General features: G+C 42.3%; 2 protein-coding genes across 4 annotated transcripts; both read left to right on the top strand.

Moving 5' to 3' along the window:
- Positions 1-258: 258 nt before the first annotated feature.
- tvp23b (trans-golgi network vesicle protein 23 homolog B (S. cerevisiae)) lies at positions 259-5,847 on the top strand. Its single transcript, XM_084937058.1, has 7 exons — positions 259-353; positions 1,458-1,534; positions 1,993-2,137; positions 3,500-3,589; positions 3,760-3,885; positions 5,098-5,226; positions 5,318-5,847. Exons 1-7 carry the CDS (start codon positions 345-347, stop codon positions 5,342-5,344), a joined length of 603 nt encoding a protein of 200 aa, XP_084793184.1. The 5' UTR covers positions 259-344; the 3' UTR covers positions 5,345-5,847.
- Positions 5,848-6,949: 1,102 nt separating this feature from the next.
- Positions 6,950-20,537, top strand: exoc7 (exocyst complex component 7). 3 transcript variants are annotated; one of them, XM_084937054.1, is made up of 21 exons: positions 6,951-7,172; positions 7,338-7,403; positions 7,743-7,927; positions 8,005-8,110; positions 9,373-9,595; positions 9,849-10,016; positions 10,341-10,352; positions 13,218-13,310; positions 14,625-14,770; positions 14,999-15,151; positions 15,237-15,335; positions 15,417-15,479; positions 15,681-15,747; positions 16,773-16,811; positions 16,976-17,038; positions 17,127-17,247; positions 18,340-18,435; positions 18,523-18,586; positions 18,877-18,918; positions 18,993-19,126; positions 20,253-20,537. In XM_084937054.1, exons 1-21 carry the CDS (start codon positions 7,113-7,115, stop codon positions 20,353-20,355), a joined length of 2,103 nt encoding a protein of 700 aa, XP_084793180.1. In that variant the 5' UTR covers positions 6,951-7,112; the 3' UTR covers positions 20,356-20,537. The 3 variants fall into 3 exon arrangements, with proteins under 3 accessions (XP_084793182.1, XP_084793180.1, XP_084793181.1); XM_084937056.1 differs by lacking the exon at positions 16,773-16,811 and having other exon boundaries at positions 6,950-7,172; XM_084937055.1 differs by lacking the exon at positions 10,341-10,352.
- The last annotated feature ends 700 nt before the right edge of the window (positions 20,538-21,237 follow it).

The raw sequence follows: 21,237 nt of genomic DNA, 5'->3' as shown, positions 1-21,237 counted from the left end.
CCGGAGGTTTCTTCCTGTTAAAAGGGAGTTTTTCCTTCCCACTGTCGCCAAAGTGCTTGCTCATAGGGGGTCATATGATTGTTGGGTTTTTCTCTGTATCTATGAAGCGCCTTGAGGCGACTTTTGTTGTGGTTTGGCGCTATATAAATAAAATTGAATTGAATTGAATGTATGGTAATCATTTTATGATCCAAAAAATGTTGTTTTCAAAAGTAAAATATTACGTCAAACACTTTTTTATAGAGGAACCGCGTGGACTTCAGTGACGTGGCGCGTTTTGGTCACCTGACTATAGTGACGTGTAACTGAGCATGTAAGCAGGAAGAGCCTGACCAAGTTTCAAGATGCTAGCCGTAAGTAAGAGCACATTTATTTCCTATTTTTTTAAATAATGTCTTAGTGTGGTTAACAGCTAACGTGAGACTGTTTAAGCATTAATCGTCAGTAAAATTATTTAATGAAGCTGAAGAATGTTTCCCAGCTCGGTTGGACATCTGTGGTGCTAATATTGCTAAGTAGTTAAGACGCTAACATTTCAGCTCAGCTACCGTTAAAATAATGTTTTTAAAACGGATCAAACGATGAAGTTTTCTACTCGGAAAAAAAACCCACGATCAGAATGTTCGCTTTAAACTTGTATACGGCAAATTTACGCTAGAGGGCATCTGTTGTGTTGCGGTGTCAGCTAACGATTGCTAAAGTTAGCATCAGCCTGAACAAACATCAGCAAACAAGGTGACAAAACGTGAAATGAAGTTACATCTTGCTAACGTGGCAATGTTTGTGCTGTTTATAATCCGAGCAAACAAAAGTGTGAGCTTTAAACTGTCTCCTGGCACAGAGAAGCTAAAGTGACCTCACTCCAGTCTATATTATCAGCTGCTGTTCTTTAAGCAGCTGGTAAGTATTTGGTTTTTCCAGTTTACAGGTCAAATGAATTCACTTTAAGTTATCCTGCTAACATTTCAAAACAACTTAATAAGATCTTAGTGTTAGGCCTGCTCTGTGTTTGAGCTGACAGCTGTTAGAGTGCAACAATAATGAAGAAATGGCATGTTTTCAATAATAATAACAACTGTTTGCTTATTTTCTTGGTACTCTTGTTGGTTCTAACTTGTTAAGTGTCAGCATTTGAAGATTTATTTTGCCATTTAAGTTAGTAAACTGAATCTCTTGATAATATAGGAATAAAAAAACTATTACCCCAACAACAGGAGTGTGTTTTGAGGCATATGAAGTTGTACTGTGAGGACTTGGAGTATTTATTTATGATGTTAAAAGCTCAGAAACAACCTGTTACAGAATTGTGTATTAGTATTACGAAACCTCCAGATTTCTGTTTCAAACAGACTGTTATCAATCTTACTCCTCTGATGATCCCTGACCACAGAGAGACGAGGCTTTTTTTCACATTGTTTTATGTTGAGGTTTAAGCCTCTTCCTTATTGATCCCTCAGGATACCAACGATGAAGACGTGTCTCTGTTTGATGCCGAGGATGACGCAGGGAAAAGGTCGAAGAAGTCAGGCGTTAAGTAAGTTTGCAGATCGCTGAAGGATTTAACATTTTCTCTGCAGAGAAGATAGTTTATACTTCATTAAAGGATTTATTTACATTTCAAGGAAAAGCTTTTGCTGTTTGTTGTGCAAGTCACTACTTCATATCAAGATAATAATGGTTTGTGGGGTTTGTTTGGTATGTTTTCACACTTTTACAAGGACTTCACTGATCTGTCTGCTAAGTTATCGCTATCATCTGATGTGGGCTAGTTGACTGTTAGAGACAATATTTTACAATGACTTTTGCTGTTGTCAGAGACCCATGTTTAAGTTTTACACTGAGCAAAAAAACAAAAAGATTTTTTAAATGTTGTTATTATTATTTGTTCTTATTAATAATAATGATTATAATTGTTATTAATATGACACAATATTGGTTATTGATCTGTGTGGATACTCTGTCATATTAAATTCGTTAAAAATGTGTCACCAGGCATCCGGTAGCGGCCTTCTTCCACCTCTTCTTCAGAGTCATTGCCATCATCGTGTACCTGCTCGCTGAGCTCATCAGCGGGAGCTTCATCGCCTGCATGGTCACAATAATCCTTCTGCTCTCATGTGACTTCTGGACAGTAAAGGTGTTTCTCTTATCACTTTATCACTTTAATATCTCCACTGTAGTGATGGAAGGAGTTGTTGTATTGATTATAATTAATGATCTTGGTGGGGCTTTTTTGCTTTTTGTTGGTGCAATTCTTAAAGGCAGAACTCAGAGGAAGAGTGGACCAGATGAGATAAAAGTTTTATCAGGAGCTTAAAAGCAAGATTGGAAATTGTCCTAAAAGCTTGCCAACTGTTCTCACTTTTTGGTTTTTGATTATTAGTTTTGAATGAATTGTTGGTGCTCGGATGAGATGATGAGCAGTCGTGAGAAAAACATGGTGAAGGTTTTGGTCACGGATTCAACCATCGTGTTTTTTGACAGACAGTTCGGAGCCTTGGAGACCTGATACTCTACAGCCGGTACTGCAGGCATCCAGTCATAATCATGATGAGTTGAGGCAGAGTTTACAGGCCAATCTGACATTTGTAATGTGCTGTTTTCTGTATTTGATCACTGTAGCTTCACTACCTGCAGTGAGATTTAAAGACCTCTGCTTTCTGGACGTTTGTCATTCACTGGTTCTTGTGGATGTGTTATTGTGTGCTGATGATGTTCACGTTGAATCGGTTTAAATAGCCTCATGGTAGTGAAGTCCACATAAACTAGTCCTTCTAAAAGCAAATCTCACAACAAAACTGCCTCCTTGGAATGAATCTGAATCCCTTACCAACAGAAATGAATGACTGAAGAGCTATGGGATTAATTTCAGTGGTCACTGGTATAGTGGTTAGCACACTTGCTTGGCAGGTTGCTGGTACGATTCCAGCTGGAGACGCAAATCCTTTTTGGGGTTAAATGGAAATCATCTGGTGGGAAACTGCCAAATCAAGTGTGTGGCGCTATGTGCTGTGGTGACGCCTTGGGGCAAAGGGGCAGTTGAAAGCAGCATTTAAACGTTTACTGGAATAGAAAAAGTGCATGTAGAAAATCAGGAGCTAGATCTGATAAAAGATCTTTTCTGCAGTATCAAGTATGTGGTGCTTTTTACCACACAACTGAAGCTGTTGTGACCCTTTAGTGCGTACATGTGCCGGCCAGAGTTGATGTTTTTTCTGTTCGGGCGATCGATTGGCTCATTGAGTGCCTTTTTTTTTTTTTTTTTTTTTTTTTTTTTTTTGTTAGGCTTGCTTAAATCTGCTGTAGAATCTCTTTGGATAATAGCTCCGGTTTTCCTCTGTAAGTCAGATGTGCAACTGGACTCGGTTTCCAGAGTTACACTGTTACACAAAGACTTGTGTAAATAATTAAACCTAGGAAACAGTATTCAGATCCAGCACCTTGTGAATAAGATTTGCCAGAATCTCCGTAACAAAGCCATAAATCTCTCCAACTGCAGAACATCACTGGGAGGTTGATGGTTGGTCTGCGGTGGTGGAATCAGGTGGATGACGATGGACGAAGCCACTGGGTGTTTGAGTCGAGGAAGGTGAGATGCATCTCTGCTGAATCCGTTCTGGCTCCAACACGGGGCTATAGCTAAACATGACTCTGACCTGTTGCTCTGTGTCAGGTTGCTCCGTCCAGATGTTTACTGTCAACAGGCCTTATCGTGTTCGCAGATGTCTAACTGAGATATCCTGTTTCCTTCTTCTTCAGGGTACAGGGAAGCAGCAAGCATCAGATTCAGAGTCCAGGATATTCTGGCTCGGACTGATTGTTTGCCCCGTCCTCTGGGTCATCTTTGTCTTTAGCACCCTGTTTTCATTCAGGATTAAATGGATGGTAAGTTGTTAGATTTTAGTGATTGGACAAATGCTGTTTTTCTTATTATCAACAAATCACATTAAAACTCAGTTACACCTTTATTTTTCTCACAGCACTGAGAAAATAAAACCTAGCTCCTGGCTGTGTCTCTCAGCTCTAAGCCCACTGAACCCTATTAGTTCTTGGTGCTTTCTTAAGTAAAATTAGACAATAATTACTTGATAAACATGTGCCAGTGTTTCCCTGCTCTCACCCTGCATCTCAAGCTTGCTTTCAAAGTTTTCATGCTGCACGAGGGGGACGCAATTCTGAGTAATATCTCTAAGTTTTAAGGTAACTTAATTGGTTTGTGGAAATTTGTTATAAAAAGAATCACTTATCACTATCAGTTTGCAGCTCACAGACGATGAGACCCGTTGGCTCCTTTGTGGGACTTTTATTTGCATATAGACTGTATATGAAAGATGGGCATAGCCATCCTGTGGTTTTGGGCTTCACAGTTTGAAGCCTCAGTGTTTTTGTTTTGGCTAGCAGATGGCTAGCAGCTACGTTACCTAAAACCACCTAAGAAAGAAGAAACGGTCCGTAGAGGGTAAAAAAGTTCTCTGTGGAGTTTAAGATGAGTCTGTGTGGACGGACTCACTTTGGGAGACGCCTCCAAGTGGCCCCAAGAGAAACGTCACTTTTAAACTACAGGTTTTATCCCTCGAGATTGTTGTTTGGGAGTCAGGCACAGGAACACAGTAGACTCCTTCAGCCTGAATGCTCAATGCCTGAAATGCTCACAGTGTGATTTGAACCTTTTATGAGGTGATGTGTCAGACATGCACCCAGTGTTTCCCTGGAGGCTATATGCTCGTTTGAGGTTCACATGACCTGATGCAGTAAGGTCCCAGTTAAGGTTAGAAGTCATAACTTTTAAAAAATTAAAACTAAGATCAAAATCTTTGCAAGGAATCATCATAGAAAAAGACACTCTGATGGTTCCAGCTGTTGGCCCAGACAACAACTGCAATCATAAACTCCCTGTGACTGTGAGTTACTCCCTTAAAAAGATCAGTGCATCTCTTTATTGTGTATTCAGCATGTTCTCACGTGTTCTGGGAACATACAAGCAGTGAAGAGGATACACGTGGTTCACCTTCAGCCTTTTTGTGGGATTTATTGATAACAAGGGGAATATGAAATATGACCAGGGTTTATTTCAGAAAACTTTCGTCTTCCTCACAGCCCGTCGTGATCATGGGCGTCGTGCTGCAAGGCGCCAACCTGTACGGATACGTGAGGTGCAAAGTGGGAGGGAAGACCAGCTTAAAGAACATGGCTACCAATTATTTTGGACGACAGTTCCTCAAACAGGTGAGTTTTAAATAAAACACACAATAAATAGTCTTTTAATTAAAAGTATTTGTCCTGTTTCTAAGAAGTCCTTTGTGTTTTTCCTCCTCAGACGCTGTCTAAGGAAGAGGAATCGTAGAGTGCAGCTCTGCGGCGTTAACACATCTGCATTATTCTCAATGCTCTGATATATAAACCTTCTTTTTCTCAGTGGACATGGGCAGGAAAGCGTTCTCAGAACTGGAAAGGGCAGTTTTTAATTATGTGCTTTCTTTAAATGACTCAGTAGAGTTGTCTTTATCTTCCACACAGAGGTCAGAGGTGTGTTTTCACTACCTGAGGTCCAGCAATAAATCCTCTGATTACCGAGAACTGCATGAGTGTAAAACAGCTGATGCGTCGGAGTGACTGTAGTTTGTGTCGTAGTCTCACAGCTCCTTCAGATTTCTTCTTTTAGTTAGATTTCATTGTCTCTAATAACTTTATAAATTAACAGTAATTAAAGAACCTTTGAGAGATGTCGTACAGACATTTTGGTTTGTATGAAAGTGTGTAAAGTGTAACAGGAGATTTGTAAATATGTAAGTGAACAAACTGTGTGAAGCATCTTCTGTGCAAATACATTTGTAACGTTTTTCCGAACTGGGTGCTCGTGTTTATTTATGCGGAGAGTCCAGAAAAAGTTCCAACTTTTTAAAATGCGGGAGCCTCTAAGAAAAGAAAAGTGTCAAATAAAAAGAATCCTGTTAAAGATTTAAGAAAAAGGATATAAATAAGATTTGTTTCCATTAACCAGCACTGTTCCAGGATTTTGTTTAATTTCAGAAATTTATAGACTCAAAGGTAAAAATATTACTTAATGAACTGAGTTTAAACATTTAGTCTGCAAATTCCACGGTCTATTATTTATTTATATAATTAGTTATGACCAATGACTGTATATGGTTATGACTGTGTTCTTCATGCTTTTAATGTGTTATTTTAGTACTGAATGACACAGCGACCCCTAGGAGTTGGTTCTCGACATTGCATGTAATGGCATCTTTCCCAACATTTCTTTTTCTCAAAAACTTTGAGAACTCTTGATTACAGTTCACAAATAACATAAACATTTAGGCGTTTGTCTAAAAGTGCCTGAATAACAAAATATCAGTGTTGAAAAGTTTTCTTTAAACTCGGAAATCTTCTGATTTACATTCGTAGACAATTACCTGTGTTTGTCTTTTGTAAATAAAGTTTTTAAAAAACATGTCCGGGATAGACACCGGAAGTTGGTGTATTTGACCTCCATAATAAAGGTGACACATTGTCTTGCAAAAAGGGCTACTAATTGGGATAAATGTGAGGACAAAAATCTTATATTAAAGGATATAAAATTTTTAAACATTTAAAAATAAAATTAACACTTTTGTGGGATGTGCACCCCATACTGCTTTACTCTGTTCATTTTATTGTCATACAAACAGTAAATGCATTCATTTCTAAAGGTTTTTAGGTGTGTGCGACACAGGCTTCACAATTTTAGTTAAAGACTATACAGAGAAAAATTACTGTGCTCCATAATAAAAGACAACTGAAGAAGAATTGTGTGTTTACTTTCATTTGCAGTTAGAATAAGATATTAAATAAACTTAAACGTAATCTTCAGTACAAACTGATTGGAGGAAAAAAAATCGATGAGCATTTTTTTCACTTTTCAGTTTAGTGCCGATGGCTATTTTATTTCGAAATCCTAACCGGAAACCCTTGCCCTGTTACGGCTAACCAAACTAGCTTAACCGCATCGCTTTTAGCTATCCATGACAGCGGCTCAGGGGTGTCGTTGTTGTTGTTTTTATTATCTAAATCGGTAACTTAGTCACATTTTAGCCGCCGAAGAGACTCCTTTGCTTTAAATTTCCTCCAGGATGATTCCTACGGAGGATGCGTCCGCCAGGAAGCGGGAGATCGAGGAGAAACTGAAGCAGGTCAGACAGCTGGTGGCTTGAGAGGAAGGAAGCTTCCCTTCGAGCTACAACCCACCAGTGTAGCTCAACACCCGCGTTTAAAATGATGCTTATTGACCGAAAGAGTGTCTTTAATGTCTTAAGAGTGAAACGAGTGAGTGGTTGGTTTTCTTTCTGCTGTTACAGGAGCAGGAGACGCTGTCGTTCATCCGGGAGAACCTGGAAAAGAGCGATCAGCTGACCAAAAACATGGTAGGACGGTCCAAACACACCCAGGGACAGCTCAGGCTGACACTCATAATTCTCATAATTAAAGGCGGTGGACTGATCTCCATTCGATAGTACTTTAACCCATAATTAAAAGTAAAGCCTCTTATTCTTGTACTTAGATTGAAATATTTAGTTATAGTTTCTATCATTTCTATTATGAACATGAAGAGTGAGTGAGATGATGAAAGCAGCCTGTGATGTCATTTTTCAGCTTTCACCCCACTTCGGCTGAATCTCTTATATGACTCATTATTTAAGGTGCTATATTTAAGCTGCTTTTATAGCCCAACTGGTTTTTGACCTGTATTTCTTTCCCAAAAGGTCTCCATCCTGTCTTCATTCGAGAGCCGCCTGATGCAGCTGGAGAACTCCATCATCCCGGTTCACAAGCAGACGGAAAACCTGCAACGGCTGCAGGAGAACGTGGACAAAACTCTGTCTTGCATGGATCACGTCATCAGCTACTACCATGTGGCCAAAGACACGGACAGGATCATCAGAGAGGGGTGGGGATGACCTTCGTATGCAAATGTTTTGTGGTTACACAAACTGCATGTATACTAATTTTCATTTTCTGTCTCAGACCTACGGGCAGACTGGACGAGTATCTTGCTTGCATTGCAAGAATTCAGAAAGCTGTCGAATACTTTCAAGACAACAACCCAGACAGCCCTGAGCTCAACACAGTGGTAAAGTATCTGCCTCTCTGAAATTACAGTTGTGGTAAAAACGTTTACAATCCACTCATCATCGGTGCGATTGTCATGGAAAGTTTGGGCTTTTATTAATTCCATTCCAAAACCAGTGTTGATGTGTTTTCCGGTTTGAACACTAAGTCCAAGTTTTAACAGTTTAGTTATTGATATGAGGTGAAGTAATAATTTGAAAGTAGTCCTCCTTTTTCATTATTCCATCCAAATGTGAGCACCACTGGGAACAAAACAGCCCCATAGCATGATGCTACACCACCATGCTTGATAGCCAGTACAGTGTTAATAGGTTAGAAAGTGTCACCTTTAGTCCTCCAGGCATACTTCTTGTCATTGTGGCCAAAGAGCGTCAGACTTTTCTACTTTCTAAGGCATTTGGCTCGTCCATGCGGGCAGATGCACATTTCAGTCAAGGTGTGTTGATTTGGGCTTCTTCATTGGTTGACACCCTCTCAGTCCATGGTGATGTAAAACTCGCTTCTCGCTGGACAGTGATGTGGTGTCCAGCTGACCCCGGTTCATGCCCGGCTTGAACGTTGGTGGTTTCTGTGAAACACATCTTTTTATATACTGGCAAAGAGAAACTACCAGTCGTAGTTAATCATGAGAAACTAATAGGTTTTGACCTTGTCAATTTAAAAGACATTATTGGACCTTCATCACTGCTTAGTAAAAGCTTAAAGTGACTGTATTTATATATTTAAGGCTATATGGACTTCTTGGAAAGAAGACCACCCTGGAAATAATTAAAAGCCCCAAATAACTGTCACATTTGTGCCTGTGATGTGATTGACTTTCTGTTTTTGGAGATCTAACGAGGTCGATCTGCTGTCATAACATTTCAATCCCGACAGATTCTGTGCCCTTGTGTTTTTTCTAGCAAAATACATAAAATGATCCGATCGCAGCTTTTTCTGAGAGTTCAGATTTCGGTACAGTATTCTCGACCATTTCCTCTTTGCGTCCAAATGTGTCGTGGTTCTCACAGTCCTACAGTGAAAATATTCCTTTTAGCCACTTGTGTCTGAAAGAGGAAAAGCTATCTGAGCCATTAGTTCCACGTATTTAGTGACTGAACAACATTATACACCGCGTAGCTCTCTGAATGAATCATGCTGTTTTTCCTACATTCATTTATGTGTAAATTTCATGCACTTTTTCCTCACTGCAGACGTCTGCTTCAGTCTCCGTGCCGTTCCCAGTTGGAGTCACTAATTCCATGACTGTATCTTCTTCTGCAGAAAGCACGCTTTGAAAAGGGGAAGGAGCTGCTGGAGGGCGAATTCCGCAGCCTCCTGACCCGCTACAGCAAACCTGTTCCCCCCATCCTCATCCTGGACGCCATCAGCGTGGATGAGGAGCTGGAGGTCCAGGAGGATGTGATGCTGGAACACCTGCCTGAGGCCGTGCTCCAGGACATCATCTGCATCGCCGGCTGGCTGGTGGAATACGGACGTAATCAGGGTACAGCTGTGTTTGTTTGTTGGAGGTCTCTTCCTGTTTAAAGGAAGTTCTTTACCACAATTGCAAAAATCATCTGATTGTTGGGTTTTTCTGTCTAATATTGGAGGTCTACTTCTACCTCTACCTTACAATCTATAAATCATCTTACCACCAGAGCTGGGGTGATGTAAATGATTAAATTGGCTTTGAAGTGTTCAGGCGGTGTAGAGAAACTGGAAAGCTTGTGTCTAATTTTGCTCTCCTCTTCCTGCAGACTTCATGAACGTCTACTTCCAGATCCGGTCCAACCAGCTCGATCGCTCCATCAAAGGCCTCAAAGAGCATTTCCGCAAGAACAGCGCCTCCTCCGGTGTCCTCTACTCGCCTGCCGTCCAAACCAAGCGCAAGGACACGCCAACTAAAAAGGCCCCGAAGAGACCAGGTCAGCAACAGATGCGCCTCATTAAGACCGAATCCACAATCACGCCACTTCAGTCTGTAATCACAACTCGCTGTCCAATCCGTCTTCCATAGATCAACCTAACAAACACGCATGATCCTGCATAGTGACCGATATTATACACTCTTCACTACATCCACAGTCTGTTTCTGTCTCAGGTTATCCTCCACAATCTCTCTGTAATCACTCAGTTCACCGAGCTGTAGCGCACTTCTACCACACACTGTGTTTCTCTGTGATATTACACCCTGGTCTAACTAATCCTTCATCCTCTCCTCTTTCATAATCCCTGTGTTGTGATGACAGTCTACATCCCAGGTAAACACAAAGCTCTAGCGTGTGCCTCGTGCTTGCTTCTGTCCGTCAGATGCCACATTTCACGGCAAATCAGAGACAGCGTGATGGTTTGTGTCGTTTTGTTAGCAGCTGAGACAGCAGAGGTTTATTTGTCCTGTTGAATGGTGTAGTAGGTGATCCAGTGGAGATTTTAACCTCTAGTTTCACGGCAGAGCGTTTCGGTGATGAGATGAGTAAGGTGGAGGTTGCCACCAAACCGCTGATAAACAAAACTTGATGAAATTTCTTTACAATTTTACTAGAAATGAATAATTTATAATTGCATAGAATAAAAATTATTATTTATGATTGAGACTGGCTCTATAAAATTATGTGTAAGGATTATGTGTAGTCTATTTTCCTGAAATTTAGTTGATTAAAACAAACAAACAAACGTATTGTTGTGTGATGGAGAAACAAAGTCTTCATTATCAGAGTCTAAGAGTTAACAAATACACCTGTACATGCATGCATACAGAGAAACTGCTGTACTAATAACAGGCACTCACTCACTTTAACCCTCAGGCGACCCAACAGAATTAAAGCATAAATTAGGGAGGAGGAATTAGGGCGCTACAAAGTGACCTTCAGCGGGCTCCTCGTGTACATGTTTCTGCACAAACTTTCAGAACAAACTGTGTGAGATCCTGACGTCCTTTAACGGGGCTTGTGATCACAGCCAGAGAGCAGCAGAACTGACAGGTCTGTTACTGGTGCCCTGCTCTCCTCTCACATGAAAGCAGGTTCATGCTGAGCACAGGTGGCAGACGCTGTGATGTTTCCAGGCTCGTTCACGTCAGATACCAGTCCTGTCGCAGGACTGATGCCCTCCTACGGGCTTGTCCAGCTCTCAGCCTGTCTCCTGGTAACTCCTGAGACCTCCTGGAGGAGCTGGATGAACCTGAATGGGCTGTAGGTACCGTCTCATGTCACCAACAGTGACAAGAGACCAGAGTCAGGAGGGAGGAGGAGAGAGCAGCAGTCTGCAGTCACCACTTGCTCAGCCCTTTTAGGCGGTTGTGTCATTGAGGCCTCTCCAGGGAACCTGGTGTCACTTTGATTTGGACTTTCAGAGCAGCAGAAATGGATTCACAGCGTTTATGATAATAACTAACTGGACATTCCTAAAGTTGACCCGTCTTTGTGTTTCTAGTGTGATGATGGAGTTTTAATCTGTTCTACTTACGCTCACTGCTGCCATGAAACTAAAGGCTGGAGTGTGTGTGCGTGTGTGTGTGCGTGTGTGTGTGTGTGTGTGTGCGTGTGCGCGTGCATGTGTGCAGAGCAGACGTGTGCTGTGACAGGTTTATAATATAACTGTGCATAGTGTTGATTCAAGGAGTTTGTAACTAGCTGATCACCTGCTTTACCTGCACACACCTGGTTAAAGAGCTGAGGTCAAAGGTGAAACAGGTGAACCCTCTGACTGATCTGACGCATGTGCAAAAATACACACACTTCCTGTCACTGTTATGGTTTAACAGTTTTCTCTAGCGTCTGTATGAGGGCTGCGTGATTAAGGTGTTTGTTTTAGACAATAACTTTAATCTTGATGACTTAACAAGATACAAATATTACTGAAAGTGAACTTTTTAAGAAACCAAAGAACAAAAGTGTCAGTTTTAGTCATCTTGGGTGCGTTTGAGAGGATGTGTTTGATTTGTAACAAAAAAGAACAATGAAAGTGAGGATTAAATGATGATTATAAGCCAAAATTTAAATTGAAACTCTCGTAATTTAATGAAGACTTAAGGTTTTGACTGTTACGCTATGTAACTAATGCAATGTCTTTGACAGCTTTTGGATGCAGCTTCAAAGACGATGCTCATGTGCGTACTTGACAAGAAAAATGTATTATTTTATTTAGTTTCTTTTATATTTTCTATAACTGGAGAAACAGTGAAAAAAAATATATAACTAAGTAATAATTTAATAAGAAAGCAGGAAAATAAACTGTTCTGTTGCACAAGTAGTCAAACCAAAAACAGGATTTTCTTTAAATTCCAGATTCGACTTTTTGCTTCTGTTTTTATTCAGTTGCTCTTTAACAGGAGATGTCTCTCCTGCTCCAGAAGTTTCGTTTTCAGGGCTTTAACTGTGAAAGGTAAGGAAAGGAAGAAGCGTTTTTTTTGCACATGCAGAACAAATCAGAGTTTTTGGTACGAATCGGCTTTGGTACGACTTCCAGTACAAACAGCCTTATTGGACTCTAACATGACGACAGTGTTGCTCTGCGATTGCTGCACATCCAAAGTGTTTGCTAACACGCTAACCTTTGCAACTGTGTGAGTTTGATAAATACGTGACTAATAACCTTTCATGCAGAGAAAAAATTATGTAAAAAAAAGCTGAATGCACCTTTAATTGTGCTGCTTGCTTACTAACTCACTAACAGGCCAACAGTTTGTGTTTTAATGCTGTAAATATGAATAATCTGCAGATTTTTGCATCTCTAAACCATGTGACAGACTGTTTATTATTCGTAATAGTAATAATAATCGTAATGATAGATATGACTGTTAATTGTATTAATTGTGATGGCTGTTTATAACTGATCTAACCTGTTTATTCTCTGACATCACCCCGGCAGTGTGTGTTTCAGCACACGTGCCCTGTAGTGCTGTAGTTTGTCTCTCGTGGTGTTAGGCTGTGCCTCCCCCTCCTCCCCCACGTACAAACCTCTGCTGGCTGCCTCGGTGGTGGAGGGATGTGGTGTCTGTGTTTCATCACTCACCTTCTAGCTCTCCCTTCTCTTTCTTCTCCTTCTTCTTCTTCCTGTTTCTGTTTCTGGGCTGTCTGGACCTCGCTACCCTCCTCTGGACTCTGTCTCTGTGTTTCTGGGACCAGGGACCATTCGCAAGGCTCAGAACCTTCTGAAACAGTACTCACAGCATGGGCTGGATGGGAAAAAGGGGGGTTCTAACCTCACTCCTTTGGAAGGTAAAGCACCTCGGTCTTCTCTATGCTGACAGTGTACTGTTGTTTCAGGCACACAGAACGTCCCCTCAGTCACAACAGCTAGTCGCTGCGCATGTTTAATAAGTCATAAATGATCTCTAATCAGTCTGGAATAAAGACAGCTGATACTACAGCTCATTAATTTCGACATGCAACCAAACATTAAGAACAAGCGCATCCATCCTGATAAACTTCTTCACTGTTAAAGGTGAAACTTGGCTTCAAGGTTTCAAACTGTTGTTTGGAAACTGAATGCAAAGAATCACCGTTGTGATTTTAACCCTGAAACACGGATGTATTATGGTAGAAATGTCAACTGATGTTTAACTACAGACAGACTGTGCGCCCATGTAATACCACTCTGTACCACAAGGTGGTGCAAAGATTACCTTAAAGTATTTCCAAACTACCTGTTTTGTGTGTGTGTGTGTGTGTGTGTGTGTGTGTGTGTGTGTGTTTTTTAAACTGCAAATGATTTCAGCGTTTGCACATTAAAAATATTTGATGACGAAATTTTTGTTTATTTCTGCACAAACAGTTTTATAATTAGAAAATACATTAATAATATCCAGATAAAATCTGCTAGGCTGATAATAATTTGCCATAGATCGTATAATAAGATTATACATTAATCTTATTAAGTAATTAAAACGTGGGAGCGTCTCACCCGCGTGGAAGTGTGTCAGGATGGTTTTACTTTGAAAAACTGCGATCAGTCGAAAGCTGTTGTGATTTCTGTGCAAGCTGATTTCTGTCTCGTAGTTTTAACACACTGACTGATTCAGACATCAGTCGATGCAGAAAACAAACCCCTCTGGGTCTTTTGCCCCCTCCCCCCAAACTTGTGGGCGTCCCCTGCTTCTTTCCCCCGCCCCCTCCCCGGCTGGTGCTTGCTGGTGGTCGGTACAGCTGCTCCAGGTACAGGTTTGTCTCCCCCCACGCTCTCACCCTCTGGCCTAGTCACGACCCCCGGTGGTTTGACTTGGCCTGTCTCCTTGCTGTCCCGCCCCACCCACCAGGTTACGATCACGACCTGCGGGTCAAACACCTCTCTGACGCCCTGACCGAGAAGCACGGGGCCGCCACAGGTGAGTGAGGGCACCATGTGGGAAAAAGAAGATGATCTAAAGAGGCGGGCTTTCCTGTAGATAAAAGCACGCCGACTGCAGCTTTAGCACTTTTGTATTTTCTTTAAATCCAGTTGCAGTCAGAACACATAGGTTTACTTTCAGCTTCAGACTCCACGTCTGATGTTGGATGGTTTGATTTGCTGGCTGACTGAGCTTTTCCACCCAGGAAAGGATGATGTCCTGGATATCGAGATCGACTCTTACATCCACTGCATCAGTGCCTTCGTCAAGCTGGCTCAGAGCGAGTATCTGCTTCTGGCGGAGATCATCCCCGAGCACCACCAGAAGAAGACCTTCGACTCCCTCATTCAGGTCCGGGAGACAAAACTGACATTTTTAGAGCATTTGAAGGTTTGATTAGGGTTTAATGTTGGATCTGAGCCTGACATTAGCTTACACAGGTTCAAAGATTTTTAATAAATTGGTTTAATAACAGCTTCAGGATCCTGGAAATCTCTTTTCTGTGTTGTATATTGAAATTTGGTTTTTTGGTCAGATATATACTTATAATATATGATAACAGTTCATGCTCCTCCACAGGAGGCGCTGGACAACCTGATGCTGGAGGGAGAAAACATTGTGGCTGCAGCTCGCCGGGCCATAATGCGACACGACTACTCTGCTGTCCTCACCATCTTCCCCATCCTCAGACACCTGAAGATGAACAAGTCTGAGTTTGATACCACGCTGCAGGTCCGAGCTGCACCCCAAAAAACTCCCAAAACGTCTGCGTATGACAGAAATGAATTACTGTAATGATGTGTTGTGCTGTCTGCAGGGCACGGCGGCGAGCACCAAGAACAAGCTGCCCACCCTCATCACCTCCATGGAGACGATCGGAGCCAAAGCTCTGGAGGAGTTTGCAGACAGCATCAAGGCACGGAGCTCTCATTTCTGTGTGTCACCACTCACTGCTCAGTAACTCATAATTCATGACTTCTTTCTCCTGTGACTGCAGAATGATCCTGATAAGGAGTACAACATGCCCAAGGACGGAACGGTCCATGAACTGACCAGCAATGTAAGCTGATGCTCCGTTACCTCCCGGGTTAAATAACACCACTCATTTATTTGCTCTTTCTACACTTCAGAGTCAACACCTTCCTGCGAGGACTCTGCTGTTCGTCCGTCTCCGTGGGGACGGCTGATAGCTAAGAGCGGAGCGTCTCCATCTAATGATTAATCCGAGCCGAGCTCACCTCCTCTGTCCTCTCCTCTGCAGGCCATCCTGTTCCTGCAGCAGCTGCTGGACTTCCACGAGACAGCTGGAGCCATGCTGGCCTCACAAGGTGCAGTCACTACAACGCAGGCGTTAGCCCCTCGTTAGCATAGCTGTCCTGCTGCCTCGCCAGGCTGTGATGGTGTTACACGCTTTTTTTTCTTTTATCTCTCATATAAAACCACAAATGTAATTACTTTAACTCTTTCACCCATAAAAATGAGATTTGATGACCTCCCCGGTGCCCTTAATGATGAGTATCTTCAGTATTAATCTATTAAGACGTAGTTTGACAACCGTTAAAATAGTTTCTGCATATTCAGGGACCACCATCAATAACCTTGGATGCAACCCAGTGATTTGGTTCCTTAAACGTCTGAAATGTGACAGAAAAGCTCTCCAAGGGGATAAGAGTTTGAGGAGTTATGGCTGACATGCTGATACCGAAGCACATCATTTCACACTCTGACGTTTGGTTTCAGAAAACTAAACTTGTAATGGTGAATATACTCAGCTCAATGCTTCAGAAGCAGGGCTTTTCACACCAGTGGGTGACATTACAGTGGCTGCAGCCGTCTTTTATTTACAGCTTTTTTCAACAGTCTGGTTGTCCAGATTCTCCAGACTGCAAAGTGTTTGTTGCTTATGAATCCAGATCCGTAGGTTCATTTTAAACTGACACTCATTCATGAGGCGACCAGACTTCAAATATATAAAAGCAACTCAATTTCCACACTGTCGGGCTCCCAGGTTGTCCCTTCACTGCTCCTTTATCTGAGGCTGTTTTCACCTTCAGCCCTCTTCCTTTTTCCTTCCCCTTCTAATTGCATCTCTCTCCTTTCACACGGAGCCTCTACACATCCAGCATGTATTCAGGCTTTTATAGGCGAGTGTTTGTGGCTCCCTCCCGTGCTTTGATTATCGCAGCTTCGCTTCGCCTCCTTTTCCGCATCCGGCTCTTTTCGAGCCCTCGACCCCTCGCTGCCTGGCTGATGACTGTTTGCTTACTCTGCACTAACTATTCTCTTCTAACCTTTTTGCACTTGTGCCTCTTTCTCTTTCTCTTGTCCTCTGCCTTGCCCTCGGCCCTTTTAGTACTGGGGGACACTTACAATATACCTTTAGACCCCCGAGGTAAGCATCAAAGAGAGGCTGTGTAGGCCCCTCATGAGGTCAGCTTTGAATGTTTTCAGTTTGTTTTGGGGGGTTTAAGATAAGAAATTAGCGGTCACATGCATGCACTCTTTCAAAAGTGCATCTGTAGCTTCTGCTGCTAAAATCTTCTGTATTTCTTACAGAGACGAGTTCGGCCACCAGCTACACCTCCGACTTCAACAAAAGGCTCCTCAGTAGTTACATATGTAAGCAGAGATGCTGTGCACTGCCTCTGTGTTAGAAGTCCTCGTTTTAGTCTGTAAGTCATTATTTTGTGTTCTTTTGTTCTTGCAGGTAAGGTTTTGGGGAACTTGCAGCTAAACCTGCTCAGTAAATCCAAAGTGTATGAGGATTCGGCTCTGAGTGCCATCTTCCTGCACAACAACTACAACTACATCCTCAAGTCGCTGGAAAAGTAAGCATCGTTTCCTGTGTCAAAATAACCGCCCAGTCTTGTGCAGAGAGCAAACACCAGCTTCAGTCTCAAAGTGGCCTGAATTTGGTCGCAGGATCACTAAAGCTAGTAATAACATCTGAGTCTGGTTTTACGTGCATCATATAATGCTCATGACCAGGAGAGCATGCGTGCGTTGGTCAGCTGCCCGGACTTGGGGTGGCCGTGGCTCTAGTGGAGGAGTGGGTCATCAACCAGTCAGAAGCTGGGTGGACCGATCCCTGTCTTCTCTTGTACAGAAGCTGATGCATCCTGAATCCAAAGCACTTTAACAGTACCTGTCCGTTTACCATTTACACCTGCAGGCTGTGCCAAAATCCGTCTGTCAGTCACCTTAGTAGCTCCTGCTGAGAAACCTACACGTCAGCCACGTCATCACCTCCTGAAAATATTCAACAGAAACTAAAGTCTTGAGCAACCCTCATTTAAATAAATAAATCAAATTATATAAAATGTGTTGTTTCCAAAGAGAAGGACTTCAGAAAGGCTTTCAGTTTTTCTGCTTTTTCACTCGCTTTCAGTCCAGTTTCTGAACCTTTTTCAGAGGACACTCCTTCACACTGACCTGTGAATCATTCAAGCATAAAAACAACTGCAGACTATGGAGGAAACAAGCTACTAGTAAATTAGTTACGATTAATAATGTTCTCCAGTTAGAAAAGATCAGGGTTTGAGGTCAAATTCAATTGTTCCTACTTTTCTTAAAGCTCAGTTTTTTGGTTGCCAAGGCGCCGACTGTCACGAATGGAGGAAAAAAGAAACGGTTTGTGGTCATAATGACAACGAAGGGAGTGGAACATACACGTGAACACGGGGCGGTCTAAGATGAGCTGCTCAGTGAGATCAGCTGTGAGGGGGGCTTAATTATATTTGATGAGGTCTGATTTCGGAGGTTAGTCCGAGGTCAGACTGTTGGCCTGTGCGTGGGTGTGCAGTGGAGTAACACACACACTTTCTTCTTTGCTTTTATTTTTTTGGGGTGTAATGTCCTAATAAATGAAGTGATCACTGACAGCAAGTTAATTTGGGATAAATGCTTTCCTTCGTCCTCAGGTCTGAGCTGATCCAGCTGGTGACGGTGACTCAGAAGCGAGCGGAGACGTCCTACAAAGAGCTCATGACTCAGCAGATCGAAACATACCAGCGCAGGTGAGCGAATAAAAGCTTCGCGCGTCAAACTCCAACACGATTTGTGTCTTTGTCTTCACGCCCGTGCTTTTTTTGTTTCCGCCTCAGCTGGCTGAAAGTCACCGAGCACCTGACAGAAAGGAACATGCCCGTCATACAGCCCGGCACCAAGGTCAGCATTTCTCCTGTGGGAGGTGTAACACTTAGCAGAGATGTTAGTAACGAACGCAGCGCTCAGTGCGTTTGATCAAATATATCCAGTATCTAATGGTTGTTATGGAGACCTGTTCTGCTCATCCTTATTTTTATTCTTGGACTTTATGAGAGTAGCTTTGCATGATTCACCGGTCAATATAAGGCTTATTTATCTTATAGTTATACTAAGCCTTGGTGCTGCCTCTCGTCTGTTTTGTGTAACTGGAGCTTCTGGCTTATACACATGTGCGTTTTGTCTTCCTCCAGCTGAAAGATAAAGAGCGACAAGTGGTTAAAGACAAATTCAAGGTGAGGCTGTAATCAAATGAAGTACAACGCAGCTGTTACTGAGTAAGAAACTGACGTCCGTCTCTCTTTGTCAGGGCTTCAATGACGGTTTGGAGGAGCTGTGTAAGATCCAGAAGGGTTGGGCCATCCCGGACAAAGAGCAGAGAGACCTCATCCGGCACAATCAGAAGAAGGTGGTGTCTGATGCCTACAGAGCCTTCCTGCAGAGGTCAGAGACGCTCTCACACAAACAAGTCTGGAGTCGATGATTTGACCTAAAACATCGTTTCGTCAAATATTCTGGAGGCAGATGTTGATAAGAACATTAATCAGATTTCTGTGTGGGACAGGTTTTTAGCTAAATTAAAGTTCCCACCTGACCGCCTCAGAATCAGCTTCGTTTTATTTTGTGTCATGACTTTAGTATATTTAATGAAGTCATATAAAATTTGTCCTTCACACTTTGAAAATTGTCTGAGAACAAACACAAGTACTCTGAATGTTTGATCTGTTTTTAGTGATTCACTGTAAAAACCTTCACAGTCCATTTTGTTTAAACTTGTTTCGCCCCGTGGCGTGGACGGGTGGTCAACAAGAATGTGGAGGCTCTTTTTTTTTCAATACTAATCTCACCTTTAAGCTGTGATTCCTTCTGTGAAATGGAGAAAATAATCACAGAGCATCTCGGGATCAGTGAATGCTCTCTTAGCCTGTTCCTCTTTTTTACATAGCTTAAGATGGCGTGCCCCCTTTTAGTCACATTACTAAACTTTAGAAATTTAGTGCCCTCATCTGCTGCTCATGCTCAGATGTTCTGTTGATCTCGACACCCTCCGTGATTTTCTTCAAGCATGCTGAAAAATCTCTTTTTGCAAACCTCCTGCACGATCGGGGGGTGAAGCTGCCAAAACTGGTGCATCAAAGGATCCTGAAAGTTCCCTGAAGGTTCGAGATGTCACCTCGCATGTTAGCAGCATGCATGCACCTGTGACACCTCATAAAACCACCTTCTCTTTTAATTTATAACCACAAAAATTTCATTGCGAAACATAATGATGTTATGACATCATTATGTTTCCTGGCAACCACCTAACAACAAACAGCTAAACAACACTGTAGCACGAGAATCTGATTAAGTAATTAAAAGGTGCCAAATTTCAACCTGTTTACTGTCAGAAACAATCAGCTGATTCTGAGAGGTCTGCTGTTAGGCACCGATTTATTTTAATGGAGTGACTTAAATGTAGCGCTTGTCTTGAATTAGGAAAATGTGACCTAATAATTAATCCATAAGGCTGAAATGATCTGCTCGGATTTCTTTCACACTCTTATTTCATTGTTCATGTTTCTTCCAGATGTGCCAACATTTCCTTCACCAAGAACCCCGAGAAGTATCACAAGTATCGACCGGAGGAGGTGGAGGAGATGATCGAAAAGCTGTTTGACACATCCGCCTGAGGGGTCTCCTCTTCCCCACCCCAAAGAAACACGGGCTGCTACGCCTGAACCCCCCCCCCGCCCGCGCTGCTCTCAGCCTTGTAGTGTCTAAACAATGTTTTGTACAAAGACGTGAACTTACGTATTTATGTAATTTAGCCACTCCAGCTCAACATTTCAGACAAATAAAAAGGGAACTCTGACCGAACCTGCGTGCTGGTTTGTTGTGATGATGTCTGCTGACAGATACAGACATTCACACTTATAGAAACCTCACCCACCTTCTGTTTGTGACAGGCAGCCAATCAGAAGAAAGCTGGGTTAATGGCTGAGGAGGTGAAACAGCTGATTTCAGACACAGAATGAACTAAAGACTAAAGAGCTTCTTGGAACATGTTAGCATCTTTTAGCTCCTTGTTTTCGGTTCTTCCTCCAGCGGGCAGCTAACAGCTGTGCTCTCACGTGCTGAGCGTAGACGAACATTTATCAGCCTGACGGCACCTTCAGAACCAGCCTCAGCCAAAGTTATAACAGCTCAGATTCTTTTCTTATCCTGGAGTCTTTAAAACTAACAATCAAGCTGTGTGTGTGTCTGTGTGTGTGTGTTACCATCATTCCTCTTCAGGGTATAGAGGACAGTTCTCATCACCACAGCAACCAGACCTCAGCATCTTCAGGTCTGGTTTCCTTGGTGATAAAAAGTTTATCCTTGACCTTGACTTGTGCTGTTTTCCTGTCCCATGTCACAAATCGAATCAAGTCTATTTTTATAGCACGTTTTAAAATGAGCGCAGCTGATGACATTTTGACTCGAGTCCAGCTTCAGATCAGCAAACGCATCTGCCCACACGCTCTTAAATTCTTTACTTTCTCAGTCGAGGAGGACCACGAGGTGGTTTTTAT

The sequence above is a fragment of the Perissodus microlepis genome, chromosome 8 (genome assembly GCF_051167445.1).
Source record: "Perissodus microlepis isolate ML-2025 ecotype Zambia chromosome 8, ASM5116744v1, whole genome shotgun sequence".
In the NCBI taxonomy this organism is placed as follows: domain Eukaryota; kingdom Metazoa; phylum Chordata; class Actinopteri; order Cichliformes; family Cichlidae; genus Perissodus; species Perissodus microlepis.
The sequence above is the reverse complement of the archived record's forward strand: the minus strand, read 5'-3'. Positions and strand labels throughout refer to the sequence as shown.